Below are 17,242 nucleotides of genomic sequence, written 5' to 3' on the forward strand. Positions count from 1 at the left end.
AGCAAAGCACTGACAGAACTTGTCAGGCCATAAGCCGCCTCAACGGACTAGAAATGAAGAAAAAATGTGTGAAGTGTAGGGATTTTGCTGGCCTATGATCAAATCTCGCCGGAACCTTCTCTTCGGTGTTTCCCCTACTCTGTAGCCTTTTAGCCTGAATGGCATAAGCTTAAAATAAATTATGAGAGAGCGCTGCCTTTCAGTGGGGTCAATTTGAACAATTTTGGTTGTTACCCAGCAATGACCTACCTTTTGAAAATTCTACACAGAATTCAGATATTGATTTCAATGACAAGAATCTTTCATTATGGCTCTCAGCACAGTTTTCTCTCTCAGGAGAGAAACAAGGCGGAGACTGCTCTTTATGCTAACCATCTGTGTTCTGGAAAAACCTTGCATCTCTCACTTTGCCTTTTTTGTTTGTTCGGTTGATAATGCATATAAAATATTTAAACCAATACTAAGCCAACCCATTGCAAATGCATTCAACAGAAAAACTAACCAGACTTCACAAATCATGATTTTTTTTTAAGACACCGGCAGTACCACCACCACAGAACATTATAGGGAGCGGTTCGCTTTTGAGGCTATGGGTCTTATTTTTTTGTGAGGCAACATCAGTGAGCTTGCACTTCACATCATGTTGCTAATTACGAAGATTCTGTATTTGCATTATTCTTTTGTCTTTTGATGTTCTCCCTACTGTTTTTTTCACGGCCCAGAACTGGCTAATATTAATTTCTCTACATTACTTTCTTTGCCTCTGTGGTTGTCTGACAGGGCAAACCAAGATAATGAGAGCTTTGTTATCTGATCTGATCCAACACAAAGAACATTTACTTTAAGAAGACAATTACCTGATTACATGGTTACTTTGTTTTAGTGTAATATATGATGAGAGGGATCTGCTTTAGTAGTTAGAGGGACACTGGCACTGAAAGACCCTGCAATAGTATTCGGACGATGCTGATCAAAATATATATATTTTTCCCTTTGTGGTTCCCTGGGGAACCAGGGGATATTGAAAAGAAAAGCAATGAAAAAAAATCCTTTAACGTAAATAAAAAAGTACTGTCTTGTCTCTAGGGATGGAAACAAATCAATAGCATTGAAACAAATAGTACAGAAAAAAAAATCCTTCTGTTTAAGCGATGCCATGTAAAAGGACACTGCAAGTTCTACAAATCTGGTCTGTCTCTCTCGCTCTATGGGTTTCTGTCTTCCTGAGTTGAGTTGAGTGGCCTGGAACTGTGTAGGTGTGCTGGACTGACTTTTAGACACAAAGGGAGCAGAGGGGGAGAAAACATGGGACTAAGAACAAACATTGTGTGACATGAACAAAACATTGTTTTGTATGTTTTTCCTTGAGCAAGAATAAAGCTTTTTAGAGCAACAGGGTTCTTTGTTAAACTTCCTATTCTGTTCCGAGCATGGAATGTGTTTCTACTGTAGCTTTGTGTGTGTGTGTGTGTGTGTGTGTGTGTGGTGCCTGTGTGTGTGCGTGTGTGTCTGTGTGTACGTGTGTCTGTATACACAATGTACTAAAACTGGCCCTTTTTTCCGTCTCCCTCTGAAATCCACAAGGCTGAGCCCCAGCGGAGACAGCTTTTTCCCTGGCTTTCATCCCATTGTCTTGAAGGAGAAGGAGCTTGTTGCACATCCAGGACCAGCCGGGTGACTCCACAGTGTGCTGAGAGCATGGGAGCAACAAGACAGTTGGGGGCTTGTGATAGTTTGTTATTCACCGGTTGAGTGAATCTGTTCAGTTGGCCCATACTGCAGGATGGACAGCCTGGGTGAGGGCAGGGCAATAGGCAGGGCACCTGATCCAGAATAAAACAAACACCAGACATACAGTCGCACGTTCATCCTCTTCCTCTTCTTCCTCCTTGCTCCTTCTTCACTCCATCCCTTGCTCATCCCACCTCCCCTTGTTAGACGCACTCGGCACACATCATCCCTATCCTCTAACCCTGTTTTTGTTAGGCACATATTACCCAAAACATCTTCTACAGTGTTGTGTCAAAGTGATGTGCTGGCTACCGTATCAAGAGTTTAGTTTGGAAAGAAACAAACATTTTTTTTAGACAGTGTTCAGGATTCCTGGTTCAAGAGAAGGTCAAAGTTCATCATATCACTCTGGCTCCTCCTCTTTTTCCCCTGAAGTCTCTGACTGGGGAAAGGCTTCCTCTTCCTCTATAGCCTGCACCTCTTCCCCTTCCTCTTGGCCATTAATTGGCTCCTCCTCTTTGCTTGCTGGCTCCTCCTCTTCTTCATGAATGGCTGTGATTGGATCGTTGGGGCCGCTGATGCAGTTAGGCTCTTCTCTCTGGGCCTGCTCCTGGGTTTCTGTGGCGATGACTCTTTTCCACATTTCATGGTTCTCCAGAAGGTGCTGTGTGATCTGGCAAAACACTTTCCTCCTGCTCTCCTTCTTTGTTTTTTGCTGCTCTGTGAGACACCAAGCCAGGAAAGGACAAAGACAGGGAATTACAAAAGAGTTAGACAAGTACCACAGGATGCAAATACTTTGACTACACTGTATATAAATGCATATCCATTTTCCAACAGAGCCCTGCATTACAGATAATGACAGGTGGATATCAGTGCTCTCTTGCACAATACTTTTGAACCACCGCTTCATATTGAAAAGCAATACCACCTCATTGCATCCTCTTCAGTGTTTCATTTAGTGCCACACAGTGAAGATAGGAGAAGAGAAGTGGTACAGGATAGTTATTAACTCAGAACAGAGTTTGGCCGAACCCAAATCACCCAAACTTCTATCTTAAGTCACACCAAACCCAATGATTAATTGGCTTTTGTGAGCCCCAACCTAACAAAATTTCACAAATAGTTTTTATTTTGTTTTTGTTTTTTTAATTGTAACTTGATCAGAACCCAAGTGATTAGGTGAAAAATTCTTCCCCACAAGACCAAAACCTTCAAGTTCAGTCAAATCTCATCAGGTCCCACCAAGATAGAGCATAAATGTCACAATTTCGTCAAAATGTAGTACTTATCTTCCTTCCCTACCGCGTTAGGTGATGCGATCTGAATCCATACCCACTGAGGTAGATATGATTAGAGACAACACATAACAAAAAAATCATTTACCCTGAGAAATCAGTGAAAACTCAAAGAATGAGAGATTTTCTGAAGTATGAATAATTATGATTTTGACATACGGGAGGTCTCAGAACTTGTTGATGCATCTTCCTCTGGCATATCTTCCTCTTCCTCCTCTGTGTCTTGTCCTCCCTCCACCTCCTCTGCCTCTGTCTCTCCCTCAGGAGGGTCAACCCAGCATCCAGGCATGAGTGCAGCAGAGTCGTAGGAGGAGCAGAGAGGTCCCACAATGTGAGTGATGAAGGACTCCTGTAGCTTAGCCAGCTGCGGCGCCGAGCGGTCCATGAATGGGCTGATGGGAAGGCCAAGGCTCGCCTCTTCGTCTCCCTAGAAAGGTGCATCGTGGGTAGGACAAACATAGCAAATATGTCAAATACATGAAAAAAGATTAAATTTCAATGTCCTGGAAAACACAACAACTTCATTATATGTTGATGAGATTGATATTACAACAAAGAGATAGCATTGTACGCCACTGCCCCATGTTTTTTATAGCTCCAGGACAAAAAAACAGCTTTCATGAGAATTGGCTCACCACCAATGCAATACATTCAATAGTCCCTCTTAGCTGCCTTAAGCAGATTTTCAGTCTGCTGAATATCAATCCTTAAAAGTCTGTGGGATATTTGACCTCAAACTTGTAAGGAAGTAAGGAAGGAAAATGCATTAGAATTTATGCATGATAAAGTGATAGATGATAGATGATAGATGATAGGGTAAAGTGTTTCCCTATGCAGACCCAATGCAGAAAAAAGTGCCAAATTAGGTAACTAGTTTCTGTTAATAAAAAAAATATGCCAAATTCATTGTGGCACAATTCTAGAGCCAAAAAGCATTAAAATAGGCAACTGAATTAATTTAAGCATGTTTACTCATCAAAAGCAGATTTACAAATATATATTTTTTTATCATAGATAAAATTGGTTCATGTTGATTTATTTAAAATGATGATTTGAAATGCAGAAGTATTATTTTTCCTTGGGCCACCTGAGCAGGCTGAAGTGAGGAAAGGAGTAACATTTTTCCAATTTCTTTTATTTTCTTGACAAGACCTTATTTTCATACATGCTTTTCATACATGCTCTGTTTCGCATATAAAATGGTATGAGATTTATATCCTTGGCACAGCTACACTGGCAAGCAGAAAGAGTTCCAGATACACGCTGCCTCTGGGAACAGTCTCTTGAAAGTGGGTCAAGACGACTACAAATAGAATAACATCCTCTCAAACTATGGCTAATCTGTAGGTTTTAATCAAAACAATGGGAACACCAGCAGACTCTTTCCTCAGTGATGGTGCTATGTAATAGTGTCAGGACGTTTTTCTGTCACGGTGTTGGTGCACTCATCTCCTGGAGATGGCAAGGTCAGCGCTAATAACATTCATTCATTCATTCATTTTCCATACGGGCTTATTCCTATTCATGGTCACAGGGCTGCAGCCCATCCCAGCATGCATTGGGCAGAAGGCAGGGAAACACAGGCTGCCAGTCCAACACAGGATGTGAACTGACATGATTATTCAGAGAGATTATCCAATATAGGCCAACTCTGGCTCCCCTCAACCTATGTATCTAATCCTATACTTGAGGAGAGTCAGTTGCATAACAGTTGAGCCAAGTTGCTCCTTTCCTCATCCTTGGGTCAAGGGTGCAGGATTATTTGCCTTCTCATGTACATCTACAATGATAAAGAAACCAAGCAAAATGTATGTATAAAACGACCAGGATGACTGGGATGTCATCTCTGGCTGATTCTTCTGAGCACGTTCCCAGTGGCACTGCTCATGTTTATACAAATTGAAGCCACATCTGCCACATTTACCCCCATTATTGGGGACATAATTACCTCCTCTGAGTTGGATTGGGGTTATTTTTTTGCCCCAATCTGTCTGTTTTTCTGTTTGTCTGTTAGCAGGATATCTCAAAAACTTATGAATGGATTTGTACAAAACTTTGTGGAAAGATTGGTCATGGGGCAAGGAAGAACTGATTAACTTTATACCAACTGGCCAACAAAAAGGCATATAACTGATAACAGATTCACCTAACAACATCAAACTTTGTGTGCCGATATATCAGCAGCCATAAGAAGAGGCAAACTCTCCATTATTGGCCCAATCAAACAACATGGAGGCACTGGAGAGCTCATTTCCAGTTTAGACATATCCGCCCGGCCAATTTTTCCAAAACTTGGTCCAGTGGTAGAAGGGCAGCACTAATGGAAACTGAACAGATATAGAGCTGATTGGCAATGTGTTGTGATAATCAGTTAAAATGCTTAAAATGGATAGACTTTGAACAGGCAGATCTCATGTCCCATTTCAGGTCTGTGTGTAAGGTTTGTGTGTGTTTTCTGACGTCAGGGCTTTAAAAAGGATGGAGGGACAAGGGCTCCCATTGCTATGGCAACCTGAAACCTGAATGGCGTCAGTAGACTGCACTAGCGGTTTGTGTGAGAGAGGCAGAAAGAGGCAGAGTGTGTATGTAGGCGAGGCAGAGATATAGAACATAATCTATAAAATCTAAAATCAACTAATAGACAGAAAGAGAGAGAGGAGAGAGAGATAGAATTGTTTATCAACTGACTGATCTATTCAAACTACAGGTAAAAGGAGGAGAAAATGTCGCAATGGATGATGTTACAAATTGATTGTGCTCTACTGTGGAAATTCCCATTATATTTCTTATATACTATGCAACTGCAAAACATTAAATATTCTGATTGTTTCGTTTCATTCCCAAGAGCCTCAGATGTGAGGTACTAGACTAATTTAAATCGGTCAAAGTAAACTGGTCACTGAAGATGTGGTGATTTGCATGGAAGAGCAAAGACAGACAGACAATGTTCTACTATTTGAGGGTGTGTAAATGTTCAGTCCCACCTTGACTACTGTCTTGAGCACTAGACTGGTGCAATGCAGAGCATGAATGCATATGTGTGTGTGTGTGTATGCATGTGTGTGTATGTGTGTGTGCATGTGTGTTGGCTCAGTGCTTCAGTTCCATCCCTGTGATCTGCTTCGGTGTGACTGTGAATGAATGCTGTCTGGGATGACACATTTAGTTCATCTGTCTCCCCTCTGAAGAGAAAAACATACACACACCCTCTGTCTCTCTCCCTCTCTCACCCGCCCCCCCACCCCCTCTTGCTCAAAGGACATACATAATTCTCAAAGCTATAATGACATTTGAACAGAGGGTTTGTGTGAAATAGCAGAATACTAAGTGTCAGAAACCGGCCAGAGGACGGAGGACGTTTTCGCCAACAATCAGCACAGCCTTGATTAGAGATTTTTTGCTGTGACATAGTGTACTCATATCCTGGATATGTATTCTCCCTTCATTAAAATGGACTAAATATTCAGAACATATGCTGATAACGGGTTTTCCGTTTGCGTAACTTGCAATAATGTGTTGCTGCCTATCTGTAAACAAGTGGAAATATTTTTATTTTGAGAAGAATGCATAGAACGGATGTTGACCTGAAATCCTGCCTCCTTGTCATCTGATTTCTGTCTCTTTTCTCTTCCATTCTCAGCTCTTTTTCAAAGTACTATATAAAATAGTATAAATTATGGCTTAGATATCTTAAATACAGTAGTCCTGTTCTGCTTAAAACATACTGTTGCTAGGGATGTAATCATATCTCTCTGGCTAATCAGATTTTATCTTCCTGAGTTGCTTGGCACCCAGTTGAACTGACGAATCAGAGGGATCGTTAGTTGAAAGTGGGGTCTGTTGCCAGGCATCTGTCTAACTTCCAACATAGTAGAGAGGTTCGTGAAGGAGTAGGTAAGTGTTCTGACTGTTCTATTTCTGTACAGGGGAAACGCAAATGCAATAACACAAATACACACAATGAGGGAGAATTGATCGCTAAGCAGCCCCCTCCTTGAGACTTACAGGATATACCTAATTAATCTTGAACCCTGTTCCTGACGTCCCTATTCCTCCCATTATCCAGTAGAAAAATCATTTAGCCAATTTGGATCATGAATAAGTTGAGAGAGAATGAGTGATGTAAATGGTCTGTGTAAGGCATAATGTCGCTGAATATTTTGTATTCTGTATTTTTGTGTTATGGGGAGGCAGGGTGGGGCAGTGAGTAGGGAACCTGTCCTTCAACAGGACGACCTGGGATGAAGCTCCTGTGTCAGCAAGCATCCACCTAAACATTCATAACTCAGCACTCTAAACACATGTAAACGCTGCAAAGTAGTCCAGGGTGGTGGGCTGTTGATATGCTTTTGGATTCTTTCTACAGACTCAGACATGTAAACTGGACCTGAACCCAAGCCCACCCTAAGACCACTGCGGCCAGTCGGATCGCGGAGGTTCTTAACCATACTTGTTCGTAGAACTCGTTGACGATCCCCTCCGTCCACTGCAGGTGCAGCTCCTTACACTTCAATGGTCCGTTAATATCCGCCAGCTTAATGCACATCTGGCACACCAGCAGCCGGTCATTCTCGTTGGTCCAATCAATACCTGACACTCCCTCATCACCCACCTGGGGAGACACGCACAGAGGGATTTGTGAAAAAAGGCGCACTGCAATTATGCATTGTAATGAATTCCCTACTGATTGGTTATGTAATCACTGACTTACATCTGGGACAATCTGGTGAGATGGTTTTGAAGAAAATATATTTTTTATTGCAGGACCAGGACTATACATTACACAAGCAAGACTCATCAGAAGAGATAACATATGACACTGTAGGGATACCTTAGTTAGGGTGCCAAGAATTACAGATGATGGATGATATCACTGTTAAGTTCTAGTGTGATAAAATCTTTAACCCTGCATATGATCACAGTTCACTATGTTTACCTTGGCATTGAACTCTGCCAGGAAGTCAAAGTGTTTCTTGAGGTCGGTGGCCAGGATGGCTTCGATGACTAGGAAGCGGAAGCGTTTGAACTCTACATGTTCAAGGTTAGCCAGGAAGTTATACTCGGGTCGAGACATGAAGAGGTTCCACGCTGAAGCTGCATGGTGGTTTTCCAGGACCGAGCGGTCATTATATAGAACGGCCTGCAGAGGAAAGCAGAGAGGAGAATATGAAACTAATGTTCAAGTCAAAGAGATAAACTAAAGATAAACCTAAAGATATATTCCACCTTGGTAGAACATTTTAATTTCTCAGCACACACGCCTCCATACAGGTACAGGAGCAGGAACAGGTACCAACACACAGGATCTGATGTAACCAGCCCTTGTGCTTCTTAGGCCCTCTCCCTAAGGCGCTCTCCTTTCGGGTGAGCACCCTAGGGACCACGAGGCCTGATGATGTAACCAGAATTTGTGCCACTTAGGGTGAGCACCTATTTTAGATGTCAGAGGAAAGGCGGTGGTGAGAGCTGTATAATTGGGGTTATAAAGTGGGCACCTACTATCACAAATGCTTTGTTGAATTAGGTCAATGACACCTTCAGAAGACATTATGGTGTCCCAGAGCGAGACAGCTCCACACCTGCTCTCAACACTGATCAGACATGTACTCATCTATTCAATACTGTATATACTTAGATTTATGCTTAGCCCAGAACGTCTCATCCAATAATTTCCAACCCCACTATCCATGTCAACAAGAATAGACTAATGGGATAGCTGACCATGCTGACTTCAATTTGACCCGCTCAGCAGTTCAGGAACCAAATTGTATCAGCAAACAATAGACTTAAATATGTAAATCAGTTATACCAGGAGCTGAGGATGGTGTTTGATGACCAATTTCTGTTACCATATCTGTGCCATCACATGACACCAGACAAGACAGGCATTTATGTATCATTTCTGTTTTATTTATTTTTATTTATTTAAGATTTATTTGGCAGGGACAGTACACATCAATCAACATTTTAGTTCACACTTTAATGTAAATGTGTCAGAGTTAGCCAAGAGGCTAATTTACATCTGTAGTCCCCGGGCAGGTCAACAACATAACAATTACTGCCTACTCTTTTCGGCTGCTTCTGGTCTGGTTTCTGACATAAACCCTGACCACGAATCTCTAACTCCCTGAATAAACTGATAGTGGATGTGGCTACAAATCCATGGCACCCAACCTCCACAGAGCATATGCTGGCTTTCCAGCCTCGCCATTCAACCTAGTTCAATATATCTGAGCTTCCTGTCATATGCCCCTTCTACCACATCTTCCCGTGGCACATTAAGCTCTACAAAGTAAAGAGACCTGTCTCTGTTGCTGGGGTAGATCTGCTTGCATTTTCCAGTCCCTAGCCGCCTTCCCCCAGCTGCCCCAACTTGTGCTTGCTAAATAATACATTTGCAACTGACTGATTCATCCTCATGCACAAAGCCAATTTAATGCGTTAGGCATCTCTTTCCTGACAGTTAAAAATTGATTTGTGTTGGTTATGCTGACAAGCATATTGACTTTATTCATCATTTTCTTACTGAAAAACCCCCAAAACAAAATGGTGATTGTATTGATTAGAAATAAATAAATCCCAATCGGAGCAGCCCTTGTTTTTCATGACACCTAGATTATCTTCATTATGCATCAGTCTATATATCTGTCCATCTGTCTGTCGATCCATCATTGATTGAGTCTTTAGTTCCAGGGCCACTGGAGCAGCCCTATATTTACCTGTGGTGCACTGGTGGCTACCAGAAAGGCGTTGGTTCTTCCGGGGTGGTCGTAGTCGTGCATGGCAGCAGCTACATACAGGGCCATGAGCTCCAGCGCAGGGATAAGACCAGCCAGGGAGGCATAGCCGGCCTCCAGCACAGAGCAAATCTTGGATACCAGGAAACCTGTGGCGCCAGGGGTGATGCCGTTCTCGGAGTCTACGGGCACAGAGAGAAACCATGTCAAGCACCATTCAGTGATGGTGGTCTCTGTTGAAATACTGTCGCCTCATTACTGACTTCATAAATTGATTCATTAAAATATTCTACGGTCAAATGAATTTTTGCCTGGGGCACTAACTATCCTACTAAGGTGCTGTAGGATTTTTTATTCAGGAAGGGACAGTCCAAATTTTTTCTCATTTCATCGGTGCACCAGGATGTTGTTGACAGTTTACCAATGAATCATAAGTCAATAAGTGACACAGCAACATCAATCAACAACAGCAGAGAAGAGAAATAATGACTTGTGATGACAGAGGACAACTTACAAGGGCTACGGGTTGCTATCACACTGAACTGTGACATTGTAAGATATATACTGTATATAAACAATAGTGTATGTAAATGAGGCAGAAACATTGACTATAGTTGTTGAGCTCCCAAAAGTACTTCAAAGTCTGGTTTAGGACCCATAAACAAGCCATGGGAAGATTAAATGCAACTGTTAATTAGTGTGGATAAATCACTATCAAATGGCATTATAAAAGCTACTGTATGTTATACTACAAAAGCTTTGCTAAGTAACATAAAATAGTCTGAGTAACAGTTATCTAAAATGCTTATTCTAAAGCATTCTCAGAGTATGTGGGTTAAATGGCATATATTGTAGAAATGAGTGCTGAATGTGTATCTGAATAGTGAATATCTAATTTTGAAAGATGTTGAAAGATGTTGTGTAACCCCCTGGGGAAAAGGGTAAGGAATAGGAAAGAGGTTTCAGAAGATTTCTTGCTCAGATAAGTTGGCTCACAGTTTTAGAGTTTAAATGATCAAAAAGCAAGATGGAGTCAGAACTCAAAAGAGTCGATGATAAAAAGAAGAGCGAGTACAGAGCTAAACTATAAAGACAGTTAGACAATAAAGAGAGAACAAGAAAGAGAGACCACATGTCTGTGTGTCTGAAAATATCCATTTATGTTTCCTGTGGCGGCCAATGCAGTTTGGGAAACAGATATGCAGAAAGACAGGCAGACAAGCACAAAGACAAACTGTAAGGGAGATTACACAGTACAAGAGGTGCGTGTGTGTGTGTGTGTGTGTGTGTAGACAGAGGTAGACTCCATAAGGTACATGTACACACACACACACACACACTGGCACGCACAACTTGGCCCCCTGCTAGATAGTCTGTGCAAAAATTTGTCAAGACAGCTGTGTTTACTCTGGCCTGTCTGTACAATAAAGAGCTCAAAAAAATATATTGGTTATTCAATCAGATTACTGCAAATCCCCAAAAGGCCGAGCCTGTGAGGGAGCGAAGCGATGCAAAGCGAAGTGGTCTTGCTTGATCTGCATGTACTCGCTCCTTTGAGTTAACACATGGTGTAGATTATGAATGGTGGCCACTAGCTTGCACTGAGGCTAGTCCCCGAACTAACAGATCACACAGATCACACAGATGTGGCCCACTAGAAATCTTGGTCCACATACCATTCTAGCTTGTCTAGTCATTAGCTAGCCCACCAAGTTGCAGCCACAGTTAGTGGCAATACAAGTCCCATTTGCCCCACAGATGGCACTATTGTGCACTGCACCCCACAGTTCTCAGGTCCTCCAACACAAGTATTTGTTAAATTAGTGGTTAAACATGCTCACTATCACTACTTTCCAGAGAGCTGGATATGTCCACAAATTGAAGACACTAACAGCAGAATTGAGTTGGACATTAGCCGACCCTGAGGCTCAGAAATTTTGTTTGGAATTTGTACAAATGCATTTGCAGTTGATGTGGAGCGTGTCCCAGAATGACGGCCAGTAGAACTGTATGAATCAGTGTAGTGAAGGCTCCGTGCCTTCAGCTTCACCTTCAGGCCACCAGGGTGCTGATCCTGTTCGGAAGCACCTATTTATGTGAACAATGTTATCCATGAACCGGTCCCACAGATCCTGTCTGGCAAGCACCTCTTGCATTCTGAAAGTGGCTACAGGTCTGGAATTTACTTGATGAACTTGATGAACTTGCATCAAAGAAAACGTGGAAGGAGTCCGGAGGGAGAAAATAGGTCAGAGAACAAACTCTACAAGCCTGAGAGAGGCTTATGTAAGCTGTATGTGACCTGTAAAAACATGGTTAAGACATTCATCATTTTGTTTCAAGATACACTATTGTTGTTTGACCAAATGCTACATATACCAACTGAGGTGTCATGCTTTATACCTGTGAAGCAGGAACATGGATTAATTAGACATAACTAAAATTCTATGTCTTGCTTCATAAAATAGCATTGATTTGTCATGTTGTTAAAGGCTTTATATTATTTTGTCACCAAATATCAAGTTGGGGATATTGCAATAAATCAGTGGCAGTTGAAGCTGCATTTTTCTGACTTGGAGATGGAAAACGTCCCACTTCTGACTATGAATACTATGAATGTAACTACCCCTAACCCTAACCCACATTGCTGACAAGACTTGCATCATCATTTAGGGATAGCTGTTAAAGCAGCTCTGTGAGTGCTGAAAAACATTTCACCTCTTATTTTCTTCTGTACAGCTGAAAATAACACAGAAAAGAATAAATAAATACTATGAATAAACCCATTATAGAGCGCACTATACAGGGCAACAGATGTCGTTGTTGCATAATAAATAAATAATTTTGAAGAATAAATAAATAATTTTTGTAGTTAACATATCTCGATTTTTGTGTTTTGAGGTGAAAAACTATGAATTACATTCAATAAAAGGGTAGGATCTTGTTATTATTTATGTTAGACATGTATGGAACAGACTAGCTTCTCTAAACTTATTATACTTTAGTTCTACCAAGACTTGGGCTGTGCCAATGAAAATGCCTGTTTCTTTCCCTCACTCCATTTTTATCTATCCCTTTTCTGTTTGTGTGCCTACTGCTTGTCTATCTGTGTATGTTTTGCTCGCCTGTCTGTGTTTGTCTGTCTGCCTGTCTGGGTGCCTGACTGTCTGCCATGCTTAAATGTGTTTGCATGTGTGTGTGTGTGTGTGTGTGTGTGTGTAAGAGAGGGAGAGTGAGTTGTATGTGCTCATGTGACTGCCTTGCTACATGTATCATAGGTCCTCACCAGTGTGTGTACCGTTCTCGGTCAGCAGGGTGGGCAGGCCCGGCACAGGCTGAGTGGTGAGGTACCAGACAGCGTGCAGCACATCAGTGGCATGGATCCGGTTGTGGTCTGGGGAGATAAAGACAAAATACCAAGTCAAACCACTGGAGGGTGGTAAGACCGCACTGATGAAATCTCATACTGGCTGCTACTCGGTTGGCCTTTGAGTATACTAGCTTAGAACATTCTGAAGTTTGATACTAGTAAATTGGCAAAAAATAAAAGAAAGGAAGGAAAAAGAAAGGAAAAAAATATGAATATATGAATATATGAAAAAATATGAATGAACCCATTGTAGAGTGCACTATACAGGGCAACAGATGTCGTTGTTGCATAATGCATATTTGTTTTATTCTTCTCTATATTCTTATTATTTGTTGCTACATGCTACATATCCAATTTCCCCACAGAGATCATTAAACTTTAATCTTACAGTATCTTATTACAGCTTGAGATGAATGTGTTGATGTTTTTTAATACACTGCATACTATTTTATAATTAATATGCAGTTTGAGTTTTAAAGGAATACACCATTTTTAGGAGATTGGCCTGTTGGTTAACTTCCCTGTTATGTGATGAGAAAATAGACACCAAAATCATCAATGCTTCCCCGGTAGGTTGTTCAGTCCAATGCTTCATGTTAACACTTTAGCATACACTGTTTGTTGAGTGATAGCAGATGACTGGCATTATCTCAAAAGAGGGAAAATGAGAAATTGAGAAAAAAGAAGTCTGTCAGTTTTGGGTTGGAGATTGGTCCCAGCAATTTGTATGAAATATGATAAAAAAATCAATTCGCTGTTTGAACCACCAGGGAAAGTGGTGGTAGTTCAAACAGTGCATTGATTTTTTTTTATCATATTTCTTTTACATAGGAAGTGATTGTGGTGGGAAATGGGAGACAGTGTTCAGCTAAAAATCACTGCACAGCACATGTGGGTGCTTACCTGAAGTAAACCTGTCTACATCAGCTATATCGAGTTAATGATACTCCATTTTTAAAAATGTATGAATCTACAGGCCATATAATAAATGTATGAATATACAGGCCATATAATAAACACTATTACTAAAAAGTAAGTCTTCATACTTTGGATAATGCTAGTCATGTACTATCACTCATAGTGTTAGCAAGGAGCACTGGAGCGAATGATCTACTGGCGACACATGGATGATTTTGGTGTCTATGTTCTCATTACTTAGCTGGTAAGTTGACCGAGCCAGTCTCCCAAAACCTTGGTGTATTCCTTCATGAAGCATTTCAGATGCTGTTGAACCTGTCTGAAAGCTCATGCTACCTACTGAGCAGTTTATAGTGGGAAAACACACTGTCAATACATGAATCAATATAAACACCTGTGTAAATCAAATATGAAATTCTTATTTATTGCTGAAATTAAACATCAAAATGTCCCAAAATAGAATACTCAATAGTTTGCTAAATGATAGAAAATATGAGCATTCAAACAGACACCAATAATTGCTAAGGCAGGAGGTTGGCCTGTTATTGAGAGTATTTCACTGACAAAGCAATACATCCACCTTGTGGCAGATAAAGGTAATCATGGATGCAATTTTTCACTTGAACAGTTTCATAAACTCATGGACCTTCTACTCACAGGGGATGTCCCTGTATCCGTTCTCCAAAGCATGGAAGTAGTTCATGAACTCTCGGACAGGAATCTTGAAGGTCTCAAAAAGACCCGTGTCCTCAAATAGCCTGTAGGAAACCTAGAAAAACATCATCAGTAGTATTAATAATCCCAGTTGAGGTTTAGATGTATAATCATACTTGATAAAAAAAACAAAAAACAATCCTAACCTATTCATAATTAATATTAGCATTGAGGTATGGTATTATTCACACCAGGTCCAGGTCAAGTGTCATTACACAATATTCTTTTTGGTCCTCCAAAGGGTTCAAGAGAGATAAGATATTTCATCTGTCATGATGAGATTTCATTACATCTGAGGAGCGATTCTGAGATTCTTTGCTTGTTATAAGGTATAGTAACAAATACAAGGATGACATTAAGCCTAACTATTTGTTACATTTCTACATAATCAATGTCCACCACATGTTACATTTTGGGTCTTGACCCTCCATGTAAACATATTTTGTCATTCCTGAAATTTCTGTCATTCTTGCACTGCTCAATTATATCACCAAATGGCCCTATTGATCTACAAATGTCAGTGTGTACAGTATGACTGGTGGAAAGCACCACTGGGATGCTAATTTATGAATTAGCAGTCTTACTGCTTCATTTTTGCCAGTAGATGGCAAACTAAGCCCAACATTAGTATATCTCAGAGCCTGTTTGTTCAGTTACAGTTGCTTGTGGAAGCATCCCGTTTGTGGAAGCAACTTGTCTTGCTGTGTGTTTTCTCCACAACACCTCCTTCCCACTACTCTTCCAGCAGTCTACCTCTTATGGATCTGACTAACCTGACAGAGAAATGGAGACAGGAGAAATCCACACAAAATCTGAATTAATGTATGATCTATGATCATCCTTTAATACTCCTATGATCGAATACAGTTCAATTGATAACAACTGTCTTCAAAAGAAACCACATTTTCTGGACTGGCTCCATTGAGAATACAAGAGAGACAGATTTTGTGGACTCAATAGGGTGTTTGGTATTTGTGCATTTACATGCTTTATTTTATATAGTGCCATAAGTTCTGAACCAGAAAATGTGCTCATATCCCCAAATGACCCCCCCAGTACTGTTACAATGTCCACAAACTTGGACACATAGTCTTTGCTATAGAGGGTTTTTTTATAGCTTTCGGTAAGTTTTTATTCATGTTCATATTAAGACTGAGCTGTTCCAGATCATAGAAAGGAGCAGACAGTCTGGTCATACATTGTCTCCAGCAAGCTGACGATGTAAATTCCCTCTTCCTACTGTCTGGGTTGATAGCTAGTGCTTTTTTTTCTAATTAGATATATTTGGAAATGCACATATCAATATCAGTTCCTTTTAACCAAATCAATATTGATATGCTCTCATTAAACAAATGTCACATGGGTAGCCACATCTCCTTGCTAATTAATGTTATTACCTGGCTGAGGATGCAGCCTGTCTTGCCATGAGTCTTCTCCATTAGACTGAAAATGGGGAAATTCCAGCTGTTGAGTTGACTCATCAGAGGCTCCAGCTCTGACATCACCAAAGTCTCCGGGGCCAAGATCGGCTTGTCCTGTGGGTTAAAGGCGAAGGTACAGTAGAGAGATCATTTTCATCCTTTATACTTTTCCCCACAGCACAATCACCATGGCAAATTTAGGTCAGTCAGTCAGACATCAGACACAGACTCCTCCATACATGTATATTATCAGACTTCACGGTTTTCAGCACTTGAGAAATCATTTTCGACATGTTGTTTATTGAGTAATATCTACTTAATGAAAGTGAATCAAAGTTCTATCATTGTGAAAATGTAACCTCAACTATGAATATTCACGCCTTAATTTTCACATAACTTCCATAATCTTATTCTCGTATTCATGAAGAACTACTCTTTGACTACTCATATCAACATCTGAGGAAAAATCATTTTTTTACCAAAAGGTAGGACTTTTCACCAGAATACACAACCCTGTCTGACATGGATTATGACTGATATTTGCACTTTTACAATGTGTTGCAATGCAGTTTTACAAGCTGTAACTTGCAAAACCACAAATGTGCAGTGGAGTTGTACAGAATCTGTATTCATTGTATTTACAGTAATATACAGCATATTAAAAGCACATAATAGTAAGTTTCACAGTAGCATGGGATAGAATAAAACAGAAGATCAGGGACAACAATAGAAACTGAACTTCTATTCTTCTTGAGCTACTGACTACTTTAAAATGGCAGCCATATTTCACGGAGCCAATTGTTCTCATTACCACAGTGAAGCTTCTCTGTCTGCGTACCTCTGGGGAGGGTAGGAGGGGGTGAAGCACGATGCCCTCCGCCTGATACTCCCTGCACCCTTCCCGAGCTTCAGGGGGCTTCTTGCCTCCTTCTCCCTCCTCCTCATTCTGTGCAAAGTCACTGCTGTCACTGTGGTTGGTCTCATAGGTGCTGTCATAGGTGCTGTCGTAGTCTGATGAAGCTACTGCTCGCTCATCTGGGGGAAACAACAGAG

At 40.9% G+C, this 17,242-nt stretch overlaps 1 protein-coding gene across 1 annotated transcript in view; it reads right to left on the minus strand.

Moving 5' to 3' along the window:
• Window positions 1–1,168: 1,168 nt before the first annotated feature.
• LOC139912766 (cGMP-inhibited 3',5'-cyclic phosphodiesterase 3A-like) overlaps window positions 1,169–17,242 on the minus strand; it is a 60,845-nt gene continuing 44,771 nt past the window's right edge. Inside the window, exons 7-15 of the mRNA XM_071900667.2 lie at window positions 17,028–17,224; window positions 16,166–16,303; window positions 14,712–14,823; window positions 13,053–13,160; window positions 9,749–9,948; window positions 7,966–8,169; window positions 7,480–7,641; window positions 3,189–3,456; window positions 1,169–2,451 (exon numbers count right to left, since the gene is read on the minus strand). Of these exons, the coding sequence (XP_071756768.1) occupies window positions 2,135–2,451; window positions 3,189–3,456; window positions 7,480–7,641; window positions 7,966–8,169; window positions 9,749–9,948; window positions 13,053–13,160; window positions 14,712–14,823; window positions 16,166–16,303; window positions 17,028–17,224 (1,706 nt within the window). The 3' untranslated portion in view covers window positions 1,169–2,134. The remainder of the gene's footprint in view (window positions 2,452–3,188; window positions 3,457–7,479; window positions 7,642–7,965; window positions 8,170–9,748; window positions 9,949–13,052; window positions 13,161–14,711; window positions 14,824–16,165; window positions 16,304–17,027; window positions 17,225–17,242) is intronic.

This window comes from Centroberyx gerrardi, chromosome 6 (assembly GCF_048128805.1).
Source record: "Centroberyx gerrardi isolate f3 chromosome 6, fCenGer3.hap1.cur.20231027, whole genome shotgun sequence".
NCBI classification, from domain to species: domain Eukaryota; kingdom Metazoa; phylum Chordata; class Actinopteri; order Beryciformes; family Berycidae; genus Centroberyx; species Centroberyx gerrardi.